The 25,315-nt window shown below is 42.7% G+C and overlaps 1 protein-coding gene across 1 annotated transcript in view; it reads left to right on the forward strand.

The window, feature by feature from the left end:
• The window catches only part of uggt2 (UDP-glucose glycoprotein glucosyltransferase 2), a 740,193-nt gene that overhangs the window by 115,700 nt on the left and 599,178 nt on the right, over positions 1-25,315 (forward strand). Inside the window, exon 7 of the mRNA XM_068034396.1 lies at positions 25,016-25,112. Within this exon, the coding sequence (XP_067890497.1) occupies positions 25,016-25,112 (97 nt within the window). The remainder of the gene's footprint in view (positions 1-25,015; positions 25,113-25,315) is intronic.

Here is a 25,315-nt window from a genome sequence, read left to right on the forward strand (position 1 = left end):
ATTATACATATCGTATTTACAAAATCATAAGCACTTAACCCATAAAACAAACCAAGTAAATGTGACAATTAGGAGTAACATCATAAAATTATCATAACTCAGAGTCTTCCTTCTCTCTTATGCCCCTTCTTTAAACTCTGCACAGAGCATCAACCATTACATATTTTTTCCTGAAACATGCATAATTTTCAGTGTAAACACCAATAAAACAGTCTGAGGTTCTTTGTTCTGAACCTTTCTGGAAACACAAGAGTGTTGTGGTCTCTATAACCTCGTATTTCCCCTTGACTATTGATTACATGTACTGGCTCTTCAACAGTTTGAAGTATAAGATGGTCAAGTACTTTCTCTGATGCTTATTGAGCCTCCTAGAGAAGTAACTAACAGGCCGTTCCATACTAGTATCATCATCTTGTAGGGGTAGGAGCGGTGCTGCTCCGTCACTGGTGTCGATAGCCACCTTGAATGGCTTACTAAAATCTGGGGCTGCAAGAACTGGCTCCTTTTTCAAAATAACCTTTAACTTCTCACGCCATTTGGCATGACTCTAACCATTCCAACTTCACATTTTTCTTCAACAAATTTGTCGATGGGGTGATTGCTGTGTTGAGATTAGGAACAAATTTCCCGTTGACTCCAACCTACCCAGAAATCATAACACATCTTTCTTTGTCTTGGGCACAGGAAAGTCTGTAATCCCCTGAACCTTCACCTCTTGTGGTAACGCTTGACCTTCACCCACGATATGTCCTAAATAAGCATTCTTGACCTTGGCAAACTTGCTCCTTGCCAGGTTTATGAGGAAGTTAGCTTTGGCCAGCTGGTCAAATAGCCTTCTCAAATGTTTGAAATGATCACTCCAAATGTCACTGTACACTAAAAGGTCATCGATGTACGCAATTACTCAACCCGGCAATCACTTGATTGTTAATTTATGAAATGTAGCTGGTGCATTTTGCATACTAAATAGCATGACTTTACATTGGAACAGATCATCTGGTGTTACAAAAGCAGAAATTATTTTGGGACTTGCCAATATCCCTTAAGCAAATCGAACTTGCTAATAAAGGCAGAGTTCCCCACTCTATTAATACAATCATCGAACCTTGGGGTCAGATAGGAGTCCAGCTTAGTTACTACATTAGCTTTCAATAATCATTGCAGAATCTTTGCGAACCATCTGGTTTTGATACCAGAACGACAGGAGAACTCAAACTTCCAATTATATTATTATTTAAACTGTATTGAACCTCTTCCCTGACTTTGAACAATTTGCTAGGATTGAGTCTGTAGGGGTTTAGCTACCCCTACATAAAGCTCATGAATAGCCAGAGAAGTATGACCTGGCTTATCTGTGCATGCAGGCTTATATTCCTTCAATAGAACAGCTGTGTTTTTCCTCTGTTGCTCAGGTAGATGGTGTAGCTCCTCATTCCGGCCCTCCAGCTCCTCTGCATTCACCAGATTCACCACAAGAGGCTCATTCTGAGAACTTTGAGTCTCAGACTCATCATCTGGTTCATCAGTATCATCATCTACATTCTCTACCACCTGTGCTATACCTACTGGCTGACAATGCTCACGGTCATAGTACCTTTTCAGCATAGGTACATGACACACCCTTTGATTCTTAATGTCTGTTTGGGATACTGACTACCTAGTTCATCTCACTGAGTTTCCTTTTGATACAGTAGGGTCCATAAAACCTAGCTTTCAAGGGTTCACCAGGCAAAGGCAATGAGACTAGAACCTTATCACCAGATTGAAAACTAAGTGCCTGAGCTATTCTCTCTGCTTGTGCTTTCATCACCTATTGAGAAGCCTTGAGATGTTCTCTGGCCACCGCAGAAGCTTTTGAGAGCCTTTCTTGGAACTTTAACACATAATCTAGGAAGGTAGTTTCCTCCTCCTGTGCCAAAACACACTCAATGAGTTTATGGGGGCCCCTAACATCATGCCTATAGATAATTTGAAGGAACTGAAATCAATGGACTCATTTGGCATGCCCCTAGTAGCGAATACAAGAATGATAAAGCTGTCCTGGGGATATTCAAGATTATAGGCTCTAATAATAATCTTTACGGTTTGGTGATACCTCTCCAAAGCACATTGGGGCTTCAGGTGATAAGCAGACAGACAACTTGAGCTGTTTCACTCCTAAATGACACATGGCCTCCTGAAATACACCAGACATGAAATTTGACCCCTGGTCAGACTGAATTTCTTTTGGCAATCCATACCTAGTGAAAAACTGGACTCAATCACAACTTTTGCTGTGATCCTCTTCAATGGTACTGCCTCTGAAAATCGAGTAGACAAATCCATGATGATTAGGAGATACTTGTGACCCAACTTAGTCTTAGGCAAGGGTCTAATACAATCAACCAGATTCCTACTAATGGTTCATCAAATGCAGGTATTGGTATTAATGGGGCTGGCTTAATTGGAGGCTATGGCTTTCCAAGCATCTGTGGTGTGTGACATGTCTTGCAAAGTCAACCACATTCTTATGCAAAAATGTACCTGAGTCTAACCTGCGACTGGAATTTCATGGGCCATTCTCAAAATTTCACTGTGGTAGCAAGGAGGAACAACAATTTGATGAACTACAGGCCATTCCTGATCAGTGGGCCTTGGGGGAGGTTTCCACTTCCTCATCAAAATGATACAATAACACTTGAGGACTTTTTCAGCCTCTGCTGCAGAACATACCATCTGAGACAAGCTACTCAAATCATGGTCTGCCTGTTGTGACTCAACCAAGGAAGATCTACTAAACAATTCAGCATTGTTAGCCTTGGAGTCTTTACCACCAACATCCCTATCTAAGTCCTTGAAAAAGGTTTCAGTCTACCAAACATCCGAATTGTCCTCCAATAACTTGAATCTGTCTCTTGTGTAACCCTGTGAGCCTGGGACCTAGTCACAACACAATACGGTAATAGCCCAGGAAATTCTTCCTGCAAAACCTCAGTTTCCGCAGTTTAAGCTGTATTTCTTGACGCCACCAGTGGTTTCAATACCTTATCCCCAGCCAAGTCATTTCCTAGCAAAATAATCCACACCTTCAATAGGCAAACTAGGAATGACATCAATGGTAACAGGTCCAGTGACGAAGTCACACTTGAAATCAATCCTATATGAGGAATGGGTAAGTAATTTCCATCAGTATCCTGAGCTAACATCTTCGCATTCAATGAACTACCGTGGGGGAAACTCATGTCACCTGCCAATATTAGTGACTATGCCATCCCTGTATCTCTAAGGATAGCAGTTGACTTGCCGGCTTCACCAGGCAAACATGGGGATACTTCACCCTCAAATAAAAAGCTTCTGTAGCCTTCTGCAACCTGATTCTATCAGTGAATGTGGGAGAAACTACCTGTTTGATGTGAACGTTACCAGCTAGGACAGTATTTCCTGGGGGGGACACCATGTGACTGCACAGATGCTGCGGGCTTGTTTTTCCACTTCCAACACTCAGCCATCATGTCCTTTTTTATGTCAAAAGTAGCATGTCGGTTCTCTTGAACCAAACTTTTCTCCGGACCATCTCTTTTACTAACCTGAGGACTATTTACGTTATCTTTGCTACCTTTCTCAATAGAACCATATTTCTTTTCATTTTCAAACTTCTTATCTCTCCAATTTCTCTGAAAGTTTCCAAATTAGGACCTGTGACTACTCTTCTTGTGATTCAGTTCATAATCATCTGCCACCACTGCAACTTCCTTTACGAACTTTATGTTCTTCCAGGGGGGGCCTTATTCCCAAAAGGACACTATTTTTGAATTATTCTATCCAAATCACTTCCCTAAGCCTCTGAGTCTTGTGCAACATTCATTGGTCAATTTCACCTATCAAAAACCATTTCCTTCTCTCTCACAAATTCCACATATGTCTGGCCCTGTTTCCTTTTTTAAATTTCGGAATTTTTGTCTGTAGGTCTCTGGTACCAACTGATAGGCATTGAGAACAGCAGTCTTTACTTTTCATTGTCCCGTGAATGCTATTCTGAAAGAGATGAGTACACCTCCAAAGCTTTCCCTATGAAAATACTCTGTAGGAGCCTTGTCCAAGATGATTTAGGCCAATTTAGATTTGTAGCAATTTTCTCAAATGACACAAAGTACATTTCTACTTCCTCCTCACAAAATTTAGGTATGAAATGAATAATCTTTGTGAAATCAAAGCTACGAGGTGTTTGCAGCAGGTCATCCTCAGCTTTCACCTCCAGTGCATATTCATAAGCTATGAGTTATCTAATCTAAATTCTCTCTTTCTCTTTTGAAGTTTTTTCATTTCTCTTTTTGAATTCAAGTTTTTGCATTTTTTTCATTTTCTTCTCTTTCCGTTTCCAATTTTATGCTCTCTTTTGCTAATTCAATTTTGGCTAGTTCTACTTGAATATTAACAGAAATATGCTTTTCTTTCCCAAGCTTCAATTGAGGAGCATATTCTTTAATGATCTCTGCTTTCCTAGCCCCTAATTCTACGCTGAACCCTGTGTTCCCTGCTATAGCCTTCAAATTAACTTTTGTCAACTGTTCCAAGGCCCTAAGAGACAAATCCTTTTTCTTTACAAAGGCCTGAGAATCAAAGGTACGCATGTTGATTTCTCACTGAATGCAGCAAAAGTAAATATGAAATCTTGTTTGCTTAAATTCTGGAAAATTCCAGTGAACTCATTTCACAGCCTAATCTGTATCAATCCTGGAGAAGCCCCCAATATTGTTATGGTCCCCATGGAGAACAGCCCCAATAAAGACAAATGGACAAGATTCACTTTTATAACTCATATTTAAACAATCAAACCAAAATCAGCAGAAATTAAATGTGAATGAACGACATTGCGGTCTATATATATTACAAATTACACATTACCAGATACAACAAAGATCTCACAGATTTACTGGCAAGTCCATTCAGCATATATGGCACAAGCGACAGCCACAAAGTTCTTCAAAGCTCTGAACTTCCTCAGGTAGATTTCCAGCTCCTTTCTTCCAAGATGCAGCCACCGATTTTCATCCGAAAATAGGTCCCCTTCAGTCCGAACTCCATCGGTACAGTCTTCACCAAAATGGCACATTTCTCCAGAAGCACCTCAGCTCTGCTCACGACAGTCCTGTTGATGTGGATCCACCAGTATTACCTTAAGTAACATGTAGTTGCAGTAACTTGCATCTACCTATTATCAGCTCCTGGATCCAAACTTCACTTTTTCAGCTTGCCTGCACTCCATCACTGTGTGATCTGAGCTTGGATAGCTCTGTCTGGTTCCAGCCAGTTTCTGTTTCCCCAGAAACCTGAAATTTTTAGTTCCCCTTTTAGTTAGTGTCTGTCTCAGAAAAAAACAAGCTTTGAAACCAGTGTCAGTGCATCTAACAGAACATTTGACAAGTCATCTGTTCAGACAACAGCTTGTACATGATCCCCCATTGGTCCCGCAAAACTGTGGATTCCATCACAAGGACAGGTTTAGGTAAGGTAGAGAAAGATAATCTGTTCCCATTACCTGAGGCTGCAAGGACTAGAGGACACAAATAAAAGATTTTGGGCAAGAGATGCAGTGGGTGGGGGGGCAGGGGGGGTGCGGTTTGTGGGAAACAATTTTTTTATGCAGCAAGTGGTATAACCTGGAACTCACTGCCCACGAGGGTGATGAAAGCAGAAATGGTGAATGATTTCAAAGGGAAATTGGATGGGTACCTGAGGGAAATAAACTTGCAGGGCTAGAGGTATAGACAGGGGAAACAGAGCCGGCATGGACTGCATGGGCCAAATGACCTCCTTATGTACCAAAATGACCCGATGACTCTAAGAGCAGGGGAATTATCCCCAGTGTCGGGCCAATATTTATTCCTCAATCAATATCACAAAAATAGATTATCTGGTCATTATCACATTGCTGCTTGTGGGAGTTTGCTGTGTGCAAATTGATTGCCACGTTCCCTACACTACAACAGTGACTGCACTTCAAAAATACTTCATTGGCTGCAATGCACGATGAGACGTCCGGTGGTCGTGAAAGACGCTATATAAATGCATATTTTTTAAATTGGTTTTTAGCTGGTTTCTGTTACATTGTAATTTAGAGTCTGTCATGAATCTCCACTGTGATAAGCCAACTTGCACAATTCAAGAATCAAACTGGAAATCCCTGATCTGTACAGTTCAATTACTTACTGATCTATCGGGGGATCTTTGCACTTGCGTTTGATGTAACAATTCTGAGTTCATTGACCACTCAACCTCAATAGCAATTTGCTTAAAATCTACAGCTGCAAACTAATAAATTACAGCTAATCTATTTGATGTTCTTTGAAGAAGGTGTACATGCTATTCACAATTTACCAGAAATTGAAACTGGTAAAACAATCAATGTTTGGTCATGAACAGCAGTATCCTATCAGCTACATATTGAAATGTAGAAAATCATTTAGCACATTTTTTTCAGAATGTGAGTTGTAAGAATAGATTTCTTTGTTTTGAGCTCATTGTTTTATAAACATTTCTGTTATGCAGTCTATTAGTTGAAAAACCTCTGCATTTAAATTATTGCATAGTTCAAATTTTTAAAAATTATTTGTTTATGAGATGTGGGCATCCCTGGCTTGGCCAGCATTTATTGCCCATTCCTAATTGCCCTTGAGAAGGTGGTGGTGAGCCGCCTTATAGTCATAGAGACATACAGCACCGAAGCAGGCCCTTCGGCCCACCGAGTCTGTGCCAACAATCAACCACCCATTTATACTAATCCTATATTAATCCCATTTTTCCTTCTTATATCCCCATAATTCTCCTACCACCTACCTACATGAGGGGCAATTTGCAATGGCCAATTTACCAATCAACCCACAAGTCTTTGGCATGTGGGAGGAAACCAGAGCATCTGGAGGAAACCCACGCGGTCACAGGGAGAACTTGCAAACTCTGCACAGGCAGTACCCAAAACCGAACCCGGGTCACTGGAGCTGTGAGGCTGCGGTGCTAGCCACTGCACCACTGTGCCGCCTTCTTGAGCTGCTGCAGTCCATATGGGGTAGGTACACCCACAGTGTTGTTCGGAAGGGAGTTCCAGTATTTTGACCCAGCGACAGTGAAGGAACAGTGATAAGTTCCAAATCAAGCTGGTGTGTGGCTTTGAGGGGAACTTGTAGGTGGTGGTGTTACCATGCATCTGCTGCCCTTGTCCTTCTAGGTGGTAGAGGTCGCAAGTTTGGAAGGTACTGTTGAAGGAGCCTTGGCGCTTTGTTGATGGTACACACTGCTGCAACTGTGTGTCGGTGGTGGATGGAGTGAATGGTTGTGGATGGGATGCCACTTTGTGCTTATGGGATGCCACTTTGGATCATATCACTTTTAATGCAAAAATGACAGAATTAACTGGAGTGGACTGTATTGCAATGTTCACTCGTTGAGATCAAGCGAACATATGAATTAGGAGCAGGAGTAGGCCACTCGGCCCCTCGAGCCTGCTCCGCCATTCAAGATCATGGCTGATCTGATTGTAAGCTCAACTTCATATTCCTGCCTACCGCCGATAACCTTTCACCCCTTGCTTACCTCTGTTGTACCTCTGTTTAAAAAGGGAGTGAGGGATAGACCAAATAATTACAGGCCAGTCAGTCTAACCTTAGTAGTGGGCAAATTATTGGAGTCTATTCTGAGAGACAGGATAAACTGTCACTTAGAAAGGCACAGATTAATCAAGGATAGTCAGCATGGATTTGTTAAGGGAAGATCTTGTCTGACCAACTTGATTTCATTTTCTGAAGAGGTAACAAGGAAGATAGATGAAGGTAGTGCAGCTGATGTGGTCTACATGGATTTTAGCAGGGCTTTTGACAAGGTCCCACATGGCAGACTGGTTAAAAAATTAAATCCTATGGGATCCAGGGAAATGCAGCAAGGTGGAAACAAAATTGGCTCAGTGGCTATTTCCAGTTGCATTCCATAGGGCTCAGTACTGGATCCCCTGCTTTTTGTGGTATATATTAACGATTTGGACGTAAATGTGGGGGGCATGATCAAGATGTTTGTAGATAGAGATTGGCCGTGTGGTTGGTAACGAAGAGGATAGCTGTAGGCTGTAGGAAGATGTTGATGGTCTGGTCAGATGGGCAGAAAAGTGGCAAATGGAATTCAACCCGGAGAAGTGTGAGGTCATTGACATTGCAGAGGTCAAACAAGGCAAAGGAATACATGATTATTCGGAAAATACAGGTGCAGAGGAAGTGAGGGACTTTGGAGTAAATGTCCACAGATCCCTGAAGGTAGCAGGACAGGTCAATAAGATAGTTAGGAAGGTATATGGAATTTTTTCCTTTATTAGCCGAGGTATAGAATATAAGAGCAGGGAGGTTCTGCTGGAACTGTATACATCATTGGTTAGGCCACAACTTGAGTACTGTGTGCAGTTCTGGTCACCTCATTACAGAAAGGATGTAATTGCACTAGAGAGGGTACAGAGGAGATTTACGAGGTTGTTGCCAGGACTGGAAAATGCAGCTATGAGGAAAGATTGGATAGGCTGGAATTGTTCTCCTTGGAACAGAGAAGGCTGAGGGGAGATCTGATTGAAATGTACAAAACTATGACAGGCCTGGATAGAGCGGAGGTGAAAGGTCTATTTACCTTAACAGAGACGGCAATGACTAATGGGCTTAGATTTAAAGTGATTGGTGGAAAGATAAGAGGGGAGATAAGGAAATGTTTTTTCGCCCAGAGGACGGTGGGGGTTTGACACTCACTGAAAGCATAGTTGAGGCAGAAGCCCTCAACTCATTCAAAATGAGTCTGGATATGCACCTCAAGTGCCGTAATCTGCAGGGCTACGGACTAAATGCTGGAAGGTGGGATTAGAGTGGATGGATCGTTTTTCAGCCGGCGTAGACATGATGGCCTCTTTCTGTGCCATAAGCTTTCTAACTTTCTATGATTTTAAGAATCTATCTACCTCTGCCATAAGATGTTCAAGGACTCTGCTTCCACCACCTTTTGAGGAAGAGAGTTCCAAAGATTCATGACCCTCTGAGAGAAAAAAAGTTCTCCTCATTTCTGTCTTAAATGGGCGTCCCCTTATGTGGAATCAGTGACCCCTAGTTCTAGATTCTTCCACAAGAGGGAACATCCTTTCCACATCCACCCTGTCAAGGTGGATGTCAAGACAGGGAGGCGGTGGTGAACTGGTAATGTTGCTAGATTAGTAACCCAGAGCCCCAGGCTAATGCTCTGGGGATATGGGTTAGAATCCCACCACAGCTGATGGTCGAATTTGAATTCACACCCACCACAGCAATGTGATTGACTCATAAATGCCCTCTGAAATGGCCTAGCAAGCCACTCAGTTGTATCAAACTGCTACAAAGTCTAAGAGAAGGATTGAAACTGGATGGACCACCCGGCATAGACATCGGCACTGGAAACGGCAACGGCAAACCCAGCCCTGTCAACCCTGCAAAGTCCTCCTTATGAACATCTGGGTGCTTGTGCCAAAATCGGGAGAGCTTCCCACAGACTAGTCAACCAACAGCCTGACATAGTCATACCTTGCAGACAGTGTCCCAGAGTCCAGACACCATCGTCACCATCCCTGGGTATATGTTGTTCCATCGGCAGGACAGACCCACCAGAGGTGGTGGTACAGCGCAAGACAGTTGGGAGGGAGTTGCCCTGGGAGTCTTCAGCATTGACTCCGGACCCCGTGAAGTCTCATGGGATCAGGTCAAACATGGGCAAGGAAACCTCCTGCTGATTACCACCTACCCACCCCCCCCCCCCCGCCGCCCCCAGCTCGGCTGACGAATCAGTGCTTCTCCATGTTGAACACCAATTGGAGAAGCACTGAGGGTAGCAAGGGCACAGAATGTACACTAGGTGGGGGACTTCAATGTCCATCACCTAGAGTGGCTCGGTAGCACCACTACTGACCAAGCTGGCCGAGTCCTAAAGGACATAGCTGCTAGAGTGGGTCTGCAGCAGGTGGTGAGGGAATCAACAAGAGGGAGAAACCTACTTGACTTCATCCTCACCAACCTACCTGTCATCGATGCATCTGTCCATGATGGTATTGGTAAGAGTGACCACTGCACAGTCCTTGTGGAGACGAGTTCCTGTCTTCACACTGATTGCAAGCACCATTGTGTTGTGTGGCACTACCACTCTGCTAAATGGGATAGATTTCGAACAGATCTAGCAGCTCAAAACTGGGCATTCATGAGACACTGTGGGCCAGCAGCAGAATTGTATTCAACCACCATCTGTAACCTCATGGCCGGCATATCCCCCACTCTACCATTACCATCATGCCAGGGGACCAACCCTGGTACTGTCGAAGAAACTGTAGGAAAATAAACAGACTTGGCACGGCGAGTACTCGCAACCTACTTTATTAACTTGTGCACAAGGAGAACAAACACAGTAGAGCTCACATTGAGACTCAGTGCGATGTTCTGAAGAATTTCAGTAAAACAATGGCAATTATACTATTCTGCAACCAATAATCTTACAACAATAGTTCAATCCTTAATTTGCATTCTAAAGCACCAATAATATTACAATTCAGTTTTTGCTCTAAATGAATAAGATACAATAATTTTCAATCCTTTGTTTACATATCTATCTCACCATTGGCCTTGCAGCTGGTACAGCGCAATAACAGAAAGAGACATTTTGCTTCAACAACACTCTTCTTATCTCATCACCCAGACATGACACATTCCTAAGGAACAGTTAGTGTGAGAAATATACTGACCAGGCAAACCCACACCCCTTGTCTGAGGGTGGCTCACCTCAGGTTCCACACTTCCCCACTTTTGTCCTGAAAGGACAATCCCCAGTCCTCACTCAAGTTCTATGTTTGCTAGCTGCTGGGCTTCATCCTTAGTGGGGTCCTGGTCCCTGAGGAGAGGGAGGAGATGGGTTGTTGGACTGTCAACTGGACCCTGGAGATTCTGTGACCGGCAAACGGAGCGGATGCAACAGAGGAAGAGTTGAATGACAGCGTACAGGATGAGCTGCACAGACCGCCCCCTTGTGCCACCAGCAAGAAGTCAAGGGTCATTGTCACTAGATATGATTTCAGGGATTCCATACCTAGGCACATTTTCACATAACAGTAACTTGGCTACAGTAATAGCAGCACATAGTTGTATCCCATACATTTAGGCATTTGTATCATCACCATTACATAATCAATTGTGCGAACATAATACAGCCGCAATTTCATTCTTAGAGCATGTTGATCATTCATTAATTCATTTTAAGTATATATGAATAGGTTATGCAATCACCCTTGTGTGGCATAACTAAATGTCTATCTTTTATAGAGCAAGTTTGAACACTGATTGTCTTTAAGGTAGCTGTCCATCCTGTATTCATACATCCTCTCACATCGCCTAATTAATTTCTTAAGTTTCCAAATTAAGTAGGTCACATATAACACCATGATACCCAAAACCACTATCAGGACATGGGAGATAATTCTAAACCAGGGGTGTATCTGCATATTTGACCCCCGATTCCATAAGTCCTCCCACCAGGTTGAATCGTTTATCTCGTCAATCTCATCTTGTAGCTTCTTCAACTGTTGTTCCAGATTGTAGTACACTACCACCAATGGCTTCTAGCTGCTGTCTCTCTTTACCCAAGCGTGTGGGCAATTGCGCAATAGTATATTTATATTCCCAGAGGTAATTTGTCAAACCCTCCTTAATACTTTCTGTCTTTCGTTTTTGTATGTCGACCAACTCCATCTTCCCCACCCTGGTTGGTATTTGTGGGTTGAAACAAAACATACTGTTGTTCACCGGACAAGTCCGGTTATGTCCATACTGGTAATTCTTCGCTGTGGTGGTTAAGCAATATCTCCACTTTCCCATATAGGCCACTTGGGTTAGCCCTGATAATGCTTTCCTCGTCTCCATGGTGCAATTCACAGTGGCATTAAACCCACATTTTGATTCTGCCGTTTTATATATAGGATGAGGACATATGACCACCTGGTTTTCCAGACTACACTCAGACAATGTTGTTCCAACTACCTCTTTCTCAATTTCCATAACTTAGGGTAAAATATCATAGTATTTTATATAATCTTTTCCCCTTATCACCCCTATATTAGCTACTTCATGTAATTGCATCCCTAACTTATCTCTCAAAATTACAGGTATTCCCAACACTACTCCAATACTCATAGATCCTGTATTTACACATTCCTGACCTTTCCATACCTTAAGTTTTCTGAGTTGGCACCTGGTAATTTTATCATTTGTGTGACTAGCTAAGTCCTCCAACTGGGTGTAATTGATCCAAACTGGTACCTGTCCTGCATCAATTTGCCTCCAATTTTCCTTCGTTTGTTCTAACATCCACGGACCATATGTACTACAAACACTTTCATTAATTGAAATGTCGTGGACCTCCTTTACCTTTTCTATGATATCATTAATAGTATGAGCATGACCTTCCCGTACTTTCACCAGTCCTGTCACTGTTTTTGTCAGATCCTATCCTACTTTAGCTACACCACTTCTGTGCCTTTTGTTCCTTTTTCAAAATATCCTTTACTAGCTGACTGAGAGTTCTAACATTCTGGTCCACATTTTCCAAATCTATAGTATTGACAATTGAAGTTCCTGTATTAAGGACTGTGGCTGCATTATTCACTAAGCTGCGTTTATGTCTCTTTCCCTTTATTATTTTCTCATTACCAAATTCCTGTCTCAACAGTTGTTACAGTAATACCTTGTACAACTCTCGGGTCTTCTCAGGGCACCAGTCAGGTAGCTGGATATCTGAGATATTCAATATTACCGGTACCAACTCAAGCTTTATATTATCATATACAATTTTATTACTTTTTATTATTTTCTGGTCCTGTAGTCAAGGCCGGGCAAGGGAGACCAGTCACTTGTGGCTGTTGGGTCGTAACCTTACTCGTTAGTAATTCGGATGTGGGGTTAACCGTGGTGACTGGTGCTTGTTGTCAGCTTAATAAATTTTGAGTGCTGGTTTGATTGCTGGCTCCTTCCCTTGTACACCCCCCAATGATTTTGACACAAAAGGTCCCTGGAGGGCCTTTGCTGTCAAAATCTGACACACCTGGTAGATTAAATTGTCCACTAAAATAAAAGCAAAATACTGCAGATGCTGAAAATCCGAAACAAAAACAAGAAATGCTGGAAATACTCAGCAGATTAAATTGTCCGCCAGGCATATAGTAGTTCTTTGCAGGATATTATATGAAGGGGCTGGCTTTAAGTCAAACCCATCAGTGAGGTTCCTGCGATACCCAACAAGGCCCAAAAATGATCTCAGAGCCTTAGTATCTTGTGGTAGGGGGAGTTGGAAGTTTGAGGATTGTCTGTACTTGCATCTGCTCTCTCTCATGTTTTCTCTGTGTTATCACTATTCTCAAATAATAAACCTTTTCTTTCAATATCTGTGCCTTTTCTGGGTTAACTTTCACTCCAACCTTCCAAAGGAGTTGAAGGAGCTCCTCCAGTAGGTCAATTGTCTCATTGATAAAGATGCTGTGACATTTGATGTCTGCAATTAAGTTTTTAAATTCTTAAAGCTGCTGGATCTCTTGCTGTGGCATCAGTTCTCATGTGGCCTTGGAACCTGCCGTCACCTGCTTAAAAAAAACACAAAGAATCCATTGTGGCTCTGCCCCTGGGCCCAATGGGTTAATTTGTCCAATTCTATCTGTCAATTTAGAAATTTAAGGTTTAATAATGTCCATTATATATAAATTTTACTCTCAGCAATGCAAAATTGTGTGGTGGATTAAATGGAAAAACAGTAGCTGCAGCGGGGGGATTTTTTTTGTCTCCAAGGGGGCGGAGCAAAATCTTCTCAGCTGCGTCACTTTACAAAACCTTTTCTGCATCAAGATCGGCACAGGCTTGGAGGGCCGAATGGCCTGTTCCTGTGCTGTACTGTTCCTTGTTCTTTGTTCTTTCTCTGATCGAAAAGAACTACACTCCATTTTAATCTTATTTTTTTTCTCAATCCTTTTGCTATCCTTAGGGTTGGAAAACAACAAAATCATTTGTAACATTTTCAACTTCAAAGGAAAGCATCTCCATCAGGAAAGGCAGCATTTTAGATTAAACTCCAATTGTTTCCAATTTTGTTTTTGCATCTTTTGTAAGAGGTTTCTAATCCAAGGATTTTTTATATAACAAAGATGATTCCAAATTCCAATTCATTGCAATAAATATTTAAAAATCAAAACTGCCAATGTAATATGAGTGAGTCTTATGTCCGGAACTTAAGACTCCCCCAAAACTTGACATGCTAAACTTGAAAGTTCATTGTGGTCATAAATGAAATTTCCAGTTTTTTTTCAACTTAACAGGTCAATTAACCTTAATCGTATAAACTTAACTCAGACTTATTAACTTATAATACTTATTAACTACACACAGAACAGAATAGCACGTGCTCTTTTAAAAAAAAGATATATAAATTACGTCATTTTTCTTTTTTCTCAGGCGCCTTTTCAAATGCCTGTAATAAAACCAAAAACTAAAGAAAAAGTTATTTAACATTCTTAACACAAAAGATTTAACACCAACTCCTTACACAAACTTTAAACAGACAGAATCTTTCCTATTTCTCCTTTGTTTATCCTTCTCTCCCTTAAACCAATATCCAATTCCTGACATTTGCTACTTAAAACAGTCAGTAAAACATGTCTTTCATTTAAACTCCAAAAAAAAACTAGAACAGATTTTAAATTGGAACTCCAATTAAAGTAGTGTTTTAAACTTCAAATTGGAATTCTGCCAAACCTCTTCAGACCTTCAAGGCTGAAGCTTATCTCTGACAAAATTGTTCATTGCCTTTTCACAGTTGCAAAACCAACTTTTAAAATCAAAATAAAATGTTAACTTAAAATATAATTCAATTTTACATCCCATTCCTGGGTGCACAATCTTAAATTGAAATTAATACACTCAACAATCACTTTTCACACCCATTCAATTCCAAACAACTTTGAAAATTGATTTCCTAATGGGTTATGAATTCAAAATACCAAAATCTCTGTCAAATTCCCTGTCCCGATGTCAAGTTTCAACTAATTCACAACCAAAATAGGTTCCCACAAAATATACACGTGTAAAAATAGAAAAAGTAACAGACTCATTCCTTCATCATTAAGGCCAAACAACAAAGAGTTACCGACAGTCAGTTGTACAGAACACAAGCTGTACATCCCAGACATTCAATTCATGGAAGCTTCCAACATTCACACATTTGAATCAAAAGATACGGTAACTTGTTTTTACTCACTTGAAATTTCCTCCTCCTGCTCAACAGGAGGTTCTGACTTCTTAGGAGCCGGCCCCTTTTGTGTTTGCACGACCAGGATCCTGGCTTTGGGTGCCTGTCTCACTTCCTCAGACCTTTGTGCACTTTCCTGACTCTTCTTCCGCGACTCATCTAAGCACTTCTTATTAAAGGTACCGTCGGGCGGGAACATCTTTCCCCTACCCTGCGTCCACTTCACCCATCTCGGGACATATAGAATGCTTTCAGGCCCATAATGTATCTACATATATGCATTAGGTGTTCCCTTGGTGTGGGGGGGGGGACCCCAGTCCCCTTTGTTAATGAATTTCCCATAATTACAACAAAAGCTAATCAGACTTTACCTTGCCGGCTGGCTTCCGAATTACCTACCAATCTCGTTGACCTGGTTCTGACGGGGCTTCTAACCCCGAGGGGGCCTCTAACCACCCTCCGAGGGGGCCTCTAACCACCCTCAAACTTTTCCGGATCTGGACGGGGACTCTAACCACCCTCTGAGGGTGACTCGAACCTCCCTCAAACTTCTGGGGACTCTAACCCCGAGGGGGACTCTAACCTCCCTCTGAGGGGGACTGTAACCTCCCTCAACTTCTGACTTACCCTGGTAATGCTACACAGGTGAGCGTGTGCATTTCCTCGGTCAAAACCTCGTAATGCCGAGATCAGGCAGCCGCGTTCATTGAGCTGTTGACCCGCGAGGCACCACGCTATTCTCCCGTGCTAGCACTCAGGGAGTTGGTCATCTCGGTGGAACCTCCAAGTGTACAATGGGGAGTGTAGGAGGGTGTGCTTGGAGCAGCACCAGGCAGACTTAAAAATGAGGTGTCAGCCTGGTGAAGCTAAATCACAGGATGACTTGCATGCCAAACAGCAGAAGCAACATGCAACAGACAGGGCTAAATGATCCCACAACTAATGGATCAGATCTCAGCTCTGTACTCCTGCCACATCCAGTCGTGAGTGGAACATAGGAAGATAGGAACAGGAGTTGGCCATTCAGCTGCTCGAACCTGTCCCCCCATTCAATTAGGTCATGGCTGATCCGCAGCCTAACTCCATATATCTGCCTTTGGCCCATATCCCTTAATATCTTTGCTTAACAAAAATCTATCTATCACAGATTTAAAATTAACAACTGTTCTTGCTTCAACTGCTGTTTGTGGGAGAGAGTTCCAAACCTCGACCACCCTTTGTGTGAAGAAGTGCTTCCTAACATCTCTCCTGAACGGTCTGCTCCTAATTTTTAGACTATGCCCCCTAGTTTTAGAATCTCCAACCTGTGGAAATAATTTATCTTTATCTAGCCTGTCTTTTTATTTATTTAGAGATATAGCACTGAAACAGGCCCTTCGGCCCACCGAGTCTGTGCCGACCAACAACCACCCATTTATGCTAACCCTGCAGTAATCCCATATTCCATACCACCTACCTACACTAGGGGCAATTTACAATGGCCAATTTACCTATCAACCTGCAAGTCTTTGGTTGTTGGAGGAATCCGGAGCACCAGGCGAAAACCCACGCGGTCACAGGGAGAAGTTGCAAACTCCGCACAGGCAGTACGCAGAATTGAACCCGGGTCCCTGGAGCTGTGAGGCTGCGGTGCTAACCACTGTGCCACTGTGCCGCCTGTTAATATCTTGAAGACTTTGATCAGATCATCGCTTAACCTTCTAAATTCTAGACAAAACAGGCCTAATTTGTGTAATCTCCTCATAACCTAACCCCTGTAGTCCAGGTATCATTCTGGTAAACCTACGTTGCACTCCCTCCGAGGCCAATATATTCTTCCTAAGGTGTGGTGCCCAGAACTGCTCATCGTACTGCAAGTGGGGTCTAACCAGGGTTTTGTACAACTGCAGCATAACCCCTGTGTCTTTATACTCCAATCCTCCAGATATAAAGGCTAGCCTTCCATTAGCCTTTTTGATTATTTTCTGCACTTGCTCGTGGCATTTTAAAGATCTATGCACCTGAACCCCCAAGTCTCTTTGGACATCCACTGTACCTAACCTTTTCCCATTTAGAAAGTACCCTGCTCTATCCTTTTTTGGTCCAAAATGGATAATCTCACACTTGCCCGCATTGAAATCCATCTGCCACAGTTTTGCCCACTCACCTAGTCTGTCAATATCTCTTTGAAATTTTATGCTACCATCTAGGCTGCCTAACTGTGCATCATCAACAAATTTGGATATATGACTTACTATGCCATTATCCAAGTTGTTAATGAATAATGTGAATATTTGAGGCCCCAACACAGATCCCTGCGGGACACCACTAGTTACATCCTGCCAATTGGAGTACTTACCCATTATCCCCACTCTCTGTCGCCTACCACTCAACCAACTTTCTAACCATGTTAAAAATTTGCCCTCAACTACCTTAGTTAACAGTCTCTTATGTGGGACTTTATCAAATGCCTTCTGGAAGTCCATATATAAATAACATCCATAGACATTCCCCTGTCCACTACCTTAGTCACCTCTTCAAAAAATTCAATGAGATTTGTCAGGCATGACCTTCCCGTCATGAATCCATGCTGGCTGTCCCTGATTAACTGAAATTTTTCTAACTGTTCAGTCACCCTATCCTTGATTATGGACTCCAGCAACTTGCCCAGGATAGGGTGGTGGACAATTAAACAACTGAAAGAAGGAGGAGGATCCACAAACATCCCCATCCTCAACGATGGGGGAGCCCAGCACATCATTGCGAAAGACAAGGCCGAAGCAATTGCAATCATCTTCAGCCAGAAGTGCTGAGTGGATGATCCATCTTAGCCTCCTCCTGAGGTCCCCAGCATCACAGATGCCAGTCTTCAGCCAATCTGATTCACTCCATGTGATATCAAGAAACAGCTGAAGGAACTGGATTCTGCAAAGGTTATGGGCCCTGACAAGTTCTGGCAATAGTACTGAAGCCTCGTCGCTCCCCAAGCAAGCTGTTCTAGTACAGCTACAGCACTGGCATATAATGTGCAATGTGGAAAAATTGCCCAGGTATGTCCTGTACACAAAAAGCAGGACAAATCCAACCTGGCCAATTACTTAATAAGCTGTCAAATGAGCGAAACGTGACCCTAACCCACACACCCATTGCTGTTTTTATGGTGATGGATATCGTGGTGTTCAAGTGTCCTGTGGAGTGGCAGGAAACCTTATTATCATACTTAAATCTGGCTGTCAGTGCAATTGGAAGCCCAATTTAAAATTCACTGCTTCTGCACGGGTTTTCCAGGGGTTGGGAAACTTGTCAGTGAAAGGGAGGCAGGAGCTACCAGCTCCACAAGTTTAGTACCTTTTCCAATTACTGCCCTATCAGACTACTCTCGATTTTCAGCAAAGTGAGGTTCAGCAAAGGGGTTGTCGACAGTGCTATCAAATGGCATTTGCTCAACAATAACCAGCTCACTGACGCTCCTGACCTCATTACAGCCTTGATCCAAGCATGGACAAAAGATCTGAAGTCAAGAGGTGAGGTGACAGTGACTGCCCTTGACATCAAGGCAGCATTTGACCGGGTATGGCATCAAGGAGCCCTAGAAAAACTGGAGTCAATGGGAATTAGGGGAAAACTCTCCACTGGTTGGAGTTACACCTAGCACAAAGGAAGATGATTGTGATCGTTGGAGGTCAATCGTCTCAGCTCCAGGACATCACTGCAGGAGTTCCTCAGGGTAGCGTCCTAGGCCTGACCATCTTCAGCTGCTTGATCAGTGACCCTCAGAAGTGGGGATGTTCGCTGATGATTGCACAATGTTCATCACCATTTGTGACTCCTCAGATACTGAAGCAGCCCATGTCCATTTGCAGCAAGACCTGGACAACATCCAGGCTTGGGCTGATAAGTGGCAAGTAACATTCATGCCACACAAGTGCCAGGCAATGACCACCTCAAACAAAAGAGAGAATCTAACCATCTCCACTTGACGTTCAATGGCATTACCATTGCTGAATCCCCCACTATCAACATCCTGGGGGTTGCCATTGACCAGAAACAGAATTGGATCAGCCAAATAAATACTGTGACTATAAGAGCAAGTCAGAGGCTGGGAATTTTGTGGCGAGTAACATAGCTCCTGTCTCCCCAAAGCCTGTCCACCATCCACAATGCAAAGAAACATAGAATAATTATGGCCCAGAACGAGGCCATTCAGCCCATTGCGTCTGCGCCAGCCGAAAAATCTATCTGCCCAATCTAATCACACCTTCCACCACCTGGTCCATAGCCTTGCAGGTTAGAGCACTTCTGGTGCATGTCCAGGACCTTTTAAATGAGTTGAGGGTTTCTGCCTCCACCACCATTCCTGGCAGTGAATTCCAGACACCCACCACCCTCTGGGTGAAAAAGTTTTTCCTCTAGTCCCCTCTAATCCTTTTACCAATCACCTTAAATCTGTGCCCTCTGGTAATTGACCTCTCCGCTAGGAGAAACAGGTCCTTCCTATCTACTCTATCTAGGTCCCTCATAATTTTATACACCTCAATCAAGTCACCCCTCAGCCTCTTCTGTTCCAAGTCTGGATGGGTGCAGCTCCAACAACATTTAAGATGCTCGACACCATCCAGGACAAAGCAGCCTGCTTGATTGGCACCCATTCACCACCTTCAACATTCACTCGCTCCACCACCGACACACAGTGCCAGCAGTGTGTATCATCTACAAGATGCCCTGCAGCAACTCACCAAGGCTCCTTCAACAGCACCTTCCAAACCCGCGACCTCTACCATCTAGAAGGACAAGGGCAGCAGAAGCATGAGAATACCACCAGCTGCAAGTTCCTCTCCAATCCACACCATCCTGACATGGAAATATATTGCCATTCCTTCACAGTCGCTGGATCAAAATCTTGCAATACTCTTCCTAACAGCACTGTTGTTGTACTTACACCCCAAGGAATGCAGCAGTTCAAGAAGGCGGCTCACCACACCTTCTCAAGAGTAATTAGGGATGGGCAAAAAATACTGGCTGAGCCAGCGACGCCCGTGTACCCCGAATGAATAAAAAGAAAGACCTGCTCAGGATCTTGTATGTTTCAATCAAGTCACCTCTTTCTCTTCTAAACTCTAACGGATACAAGCCTAGACTGTCCAACCTATCCTCATAAGACAACCCACCAATTCCTGGTCTTCTCCGAACTGCTTCCAACACATTTACATCCTTCCTTAAATAAGGAGACTAATACAGTATACAGTTCTCTAGATGTGGTCTCACCAATGCCCTGTATAAATGCGGCATAACCTCCCTACCTCTGTATTCAATTCCCCTCGCAATAAACAATAACGTTCTATTAGCTTTCCTAATTAATTGCTGTACCTGCATAATAACCTTTTGTGATTGATGCAGTAGGACACCCATATCACTCTGCATCTCAGAGCTCTGCAGTCTTTTATCATTTAGATAATATGCTTTTTTATGCTTCCTGCCAAAATGGACAATTTCACATTTTCGCCCATTATGCTCCATTTGCCCACTCACTTAACCTATCCATATCTCTTTGCAGCCTCCTAATGTCCTCTTTACAACTTACTTTCCTACCTATCTTTGTGTCATCACCAAATTTAGCAACCATACCTTCGGTCGCTTCATTCAAGTCATTTATATAAATTGTAAAAACTTGAGGCCCCAGCACTGATCCCTGTGGTACACCACTCGTTACATCTTGCTCGTTTATACCTACTCTCTGTTTCCTGTTAGCTAGTCAATCTTCTATCCATGCCAATAAGTTACCCCCTACACCGCAATAACCTTTGATCAAATGCCTTCTTAAGTACAGTATATCCACCGGTTCCCCTTTATTCACAGACAATGTTACTTCTTCAAAGAATTCCGATAGATTGGTTAAACTTGATTTTCCTTTCACAAATTGACTCTGCCTGATTACCTTGAATTTTTGTAAGTTCCCTGCTATAACATCTTTAATAGCTCTAACATTTTCCCAGGACATATGTTGAGCTAATTGGCCTGCAGTTTCTGGCTTTCTGTCTCCCTTTTTGAATAAAGAATAGCTATTTTCTAATCTAATGGAACCTTCTCAAACCTAGGGATTGTTGGAAAATTAAAACTGACGCATCAACTATCTCCCCAGCCACTTCTTCTAGGACCATAGGATGAAGTCCATCAAGACCCGGGAACTTGTCAGCCGCAGCTCCAACAGTTTGCTTAGTACCACTTCCCTAGTGATTGTAATTTTCTCAAGTTCCTCCCTCTCTTCCATTTACTGATTTACAGCTATTTCTGGGATGTTACTTGTATCCTCTATGGTGAAGACTGATGCAAAATACCTGTTCAGTTCATCTGCCATCTCCTTAAATTTCCCTTATCACTTTCTACAGTACCAACACTCACTTTGCTAACTCTTTTCTTTTTAAAATATCGATTGAAACTCTTACTATCTGTTTTTATATTTACAGCTAGCTTTCTCTCATACTCTGGTTTTTCCCTCCTTATTAATCTTTTAGTCATTCATTACTTTTTAAAATATTCCAATCTTCTGACCTGCCACCCATCTTTGCACAATTATATACTTTTACTTTAAGTTTGATACTATATTTAACTTTTTTAGTTAACCATGGATGGTGGGTCCTCCCTTGGAATTTTTCTTTCTCATTGTAATGTATCTATTCTGTGTAATCTGAAATATCCCCTTAAATGTCTGCCACTGCATCTCTGTTGACCTATCCCTTAACCTATTTTGCCAGTTCACTTTTGCTAGCTCTGCTTTCATGCCCTCATAATTGCCCTTCTATAAGTTTAAAATACTAATCTTAGATCCATTTTTTTCTTCCTCAAACTGTATGTAAAGTTCAATCATATTTTGATTGCTGCTGCCTTGTTGTACCTTCACTATGAGGCAATTAATTAATCCTATCTCGTTGCACAATACCAGGTCTTGTATCGCCTACTCTCTGATTGGTTCCAGAGTGTGCTGTTTTAAGAAACTATCCCGAAAACATTCTATGAACTCTTCGTCTAGGTTGGCTTTGCCCATCTAATTTTTCCAGCCTGTATGTAGATTAAAATTCCCCCATGATCATTGCCATACCTTTCTGACAAGCTCCCATTATTTCTTCCTTTATACTCCGTCTTATCGTGTGGCTACTGTTAGGGGCCCTGTACACCACTCCCACAGTGACTTCTTGCCTTTATCATTTCTCATAGTGGGCGGCACAGTGGCGCAGTGGTTAGCACTGCAGCCTCACAGCTCCAGGGACCCGGGTTCGATTCTGGGTACTGCCTGTGTGGAGTTTGCAAGTTCTCCCTGTGTCTGCGTGGGTTTTCTCCGGGTGCTCCGGTTTCCTCCCACAAGCCAAAAGACTTGCAGGTTGATAGGTAAATTGGCCATTATAAATTGTCACTAGTACAGGTAAGTGGTAGGGAAATATAGGGACAGGTGGGGATGTTTGGTCGGAATATGGGATTAGTGTAGGATTAGTATAAATGGGTGGTTGATGATCGGCACAGACTCGGTGGGCCGAAGGGCCTGTTTCAGTGCTGTATCTCTAATCTAATCTAATCATCTCTACTCAAACCGCTTCTACATCCTGGTTTCCTGAACTTAGGTCATCCTTCTCTATTGAGCTAATACCATCATTAATTAGCAGAGCCACCCCTCCACCTTTTCCTAGCTTCCTGTCCTTACTAAATGTCATGTACCCTTCAATATTCAGGTCCCAATCTATGTCATCCTGCACCATGTCTCTGTAATGGCTATCCGATCGTACATTTTTCTCCCTATTTACACTGTCAGTTCTTCTGTTTTGTATCGAATGTACGTGCATTCAGATACAGAGCCTTTAGTTTTGTCCTTTTATTATTTTTGTTGTTTTGTTATTTTTGTAACTGCTAGCCTTATCTGCTGATTTACTCTTAGATTTGTGTTCTCTGTCCCTTCTTATCATGGTCTGTTTATCATTTCCAATATTAATACTTTTCTTGCCTTGTCTCTACTCTTTGATTTACCACCTCTTCCCAAATTTCATCCCTGCCCCCAGTATTTAGTTTAAAATCTTCTCTACGTCCCTAGTTATTTGGCTTGCTAGAACACTGGCCCCAGCATGGTTCAGCAGTAGACCATCCCAACGGTACAGCCCCGATTTTCCCCAGCTCTGGTGTCAGTGCTCCACGAACCGGAATAAAAGCAAAATACTGCAGATGCTGGAAATCTGTAATAAAAGCAAGAAATGCTGGAACCACTCAGCAGGTCTGGCAGCATCTGTGGAAAGAGAAGCAGAGTTAACGTTTCTGGTCAGTGACCCTTCTTCGGAACTGACAAATATTAGAAATTCCACAGGTTATAAGCAAATGAGGTGGGGGTGGGGCAGAGATAACAAAGGAGAAGGTGTAGATTGGACAAGGCCACATAGCTGACCAAAAGGCCATGGAGCAAATGCAAACAATATGTTAATGGTGTGTTGAAAGACAAAGCATTAGTACAGATAAGGTGTTAACGGACTGAAGATGAACAGCAGCAAGTGCAAACATGAAAAGAAACAGTGGGTAAGCAAACTAAACAAACTAAGATGAAATGAAATAAATGCAAAAAAAAAATTGTAAAAAATGGAAAAGAAAAAAAGAAAAATAACTGAAAATGAAAGTAAAATGGGGGGCTGTCATGCTCTGAAATTATTGAACTCAATGTTCAGTCCGGCAGGCTGTAGTGTGCCTAATCGGTAGATGAGATGCTGTTCCTCGAGCTTGCGTTGATGTTCACTGGAACACTGCAGCAGTCCCAGGACAGAGATGTGAGCATGAGAGCAGGGGGGAGTGTTGAAATGGCAAGCAACCGGAAGCTCAGGGTCCTGCTTGCGGACTGAGCGGAGGTGTTCCGCAAAGCGCTTTTCTTCTCAGTGTAGAGGAGACCACATTGTGAGCAGCGAATACAGTATACTACATTGAAAGAAGTACAAGTAAATCGCTGCTTCACCTGAAAGGAGTGTTTGGGGCCTGGGATAGTGAGGAGAGGGGAGGTAAATGGGCAGGTATTACAACTCCTGCGATTGCAGGGGAAGGTGCCATGGGACGGGGACGAGGTGGTGGGGGTAATGGAGGAGTGGACCAGGGTGTCGCGGAGGGAACGATCCCTTCAGAATGCTGACGGGAAAGGGAGGCGTTTGGTAGTGGCATCACGCTGGAGGTGGCGGAAATGGCGGAGGATGAACCTTTGGATATGGACGCTGATGGGGTGAAAAGTGAGGACAAGGGGAACCCTGTCACGGTTCTGGGAGGGACGGGAAGGGTTGAGGGCAGAGGTGCGGGAAATGGGCGGGACACGGTTGAGGGCCCTTTCAACAACAGTGGGGGGGAACAGTGAGGAGGCCAAAGAGAGACTTCATTGGCATCAAATGTTTACTGAGTTCTTAGCATGTGTTTGTGGTTTGGTGTACTAAGCAGTATATTACTATAATCACTTTAAAGAAAGTTGGATTTACTGAAGGGCAGTTTACACATTACATAGAATTACATAGAATATACAACACAGAATCAAACCATTTGGCCCAACTGCCTCTTGCCGATGTTTATGCTGTACACCTTTAGATCAGAATTACTTACCTTTACAGCATGTTTTTCTGTTCCAAAGTAGCAGAGTCCAAATATAATGAACATTTCTGGGAATTAATGTTCTTGTATGTTTGACAACTGAAATGCTTTATATATCTTACACTGGTGGAAACTGTGTCCTTCACAGAAAGCCAGCCCTAAGAAAGTGCGCCTTTCAGGATATGGCGTTGAACTTGCTATTAAAAGTACAGAATACAAAGCGGTGGATGACATTCAGTTTGAAGGTATGAGTTTTATCTTTAATTCTATGCACATACTGTGTTCAAGATTAATTAGTTGAAGTAGATATTTCAAGTGGAGCTTTTTCTGTTGTATTCTTTCTGGGATATTTTATGCAACCTTTTCATAAGATGCCAAGTTTCAAGTAAAGTCCTGTGTTTTTTTAAAAAGATGTAGCTGCTAACTCTATTTGTGCAGCATTATGAGA

Source organism: Heterodontus francisci, chromosome 6 (genome assembly GCF_036365525.1).
Source record: "Heterodontus francisci isolate sHetFra1 chromosome 6, sHetFra1.hap1, whole genome shotgun sequence".
NCBI classification, from domain to species: domain Eukaryota; kingdom Metazoa; phylum Chordata; class Chondrichthyes; order Heterodontiformes; family Heterodontidae; genus Heterodontus; species Heterodontus francisci.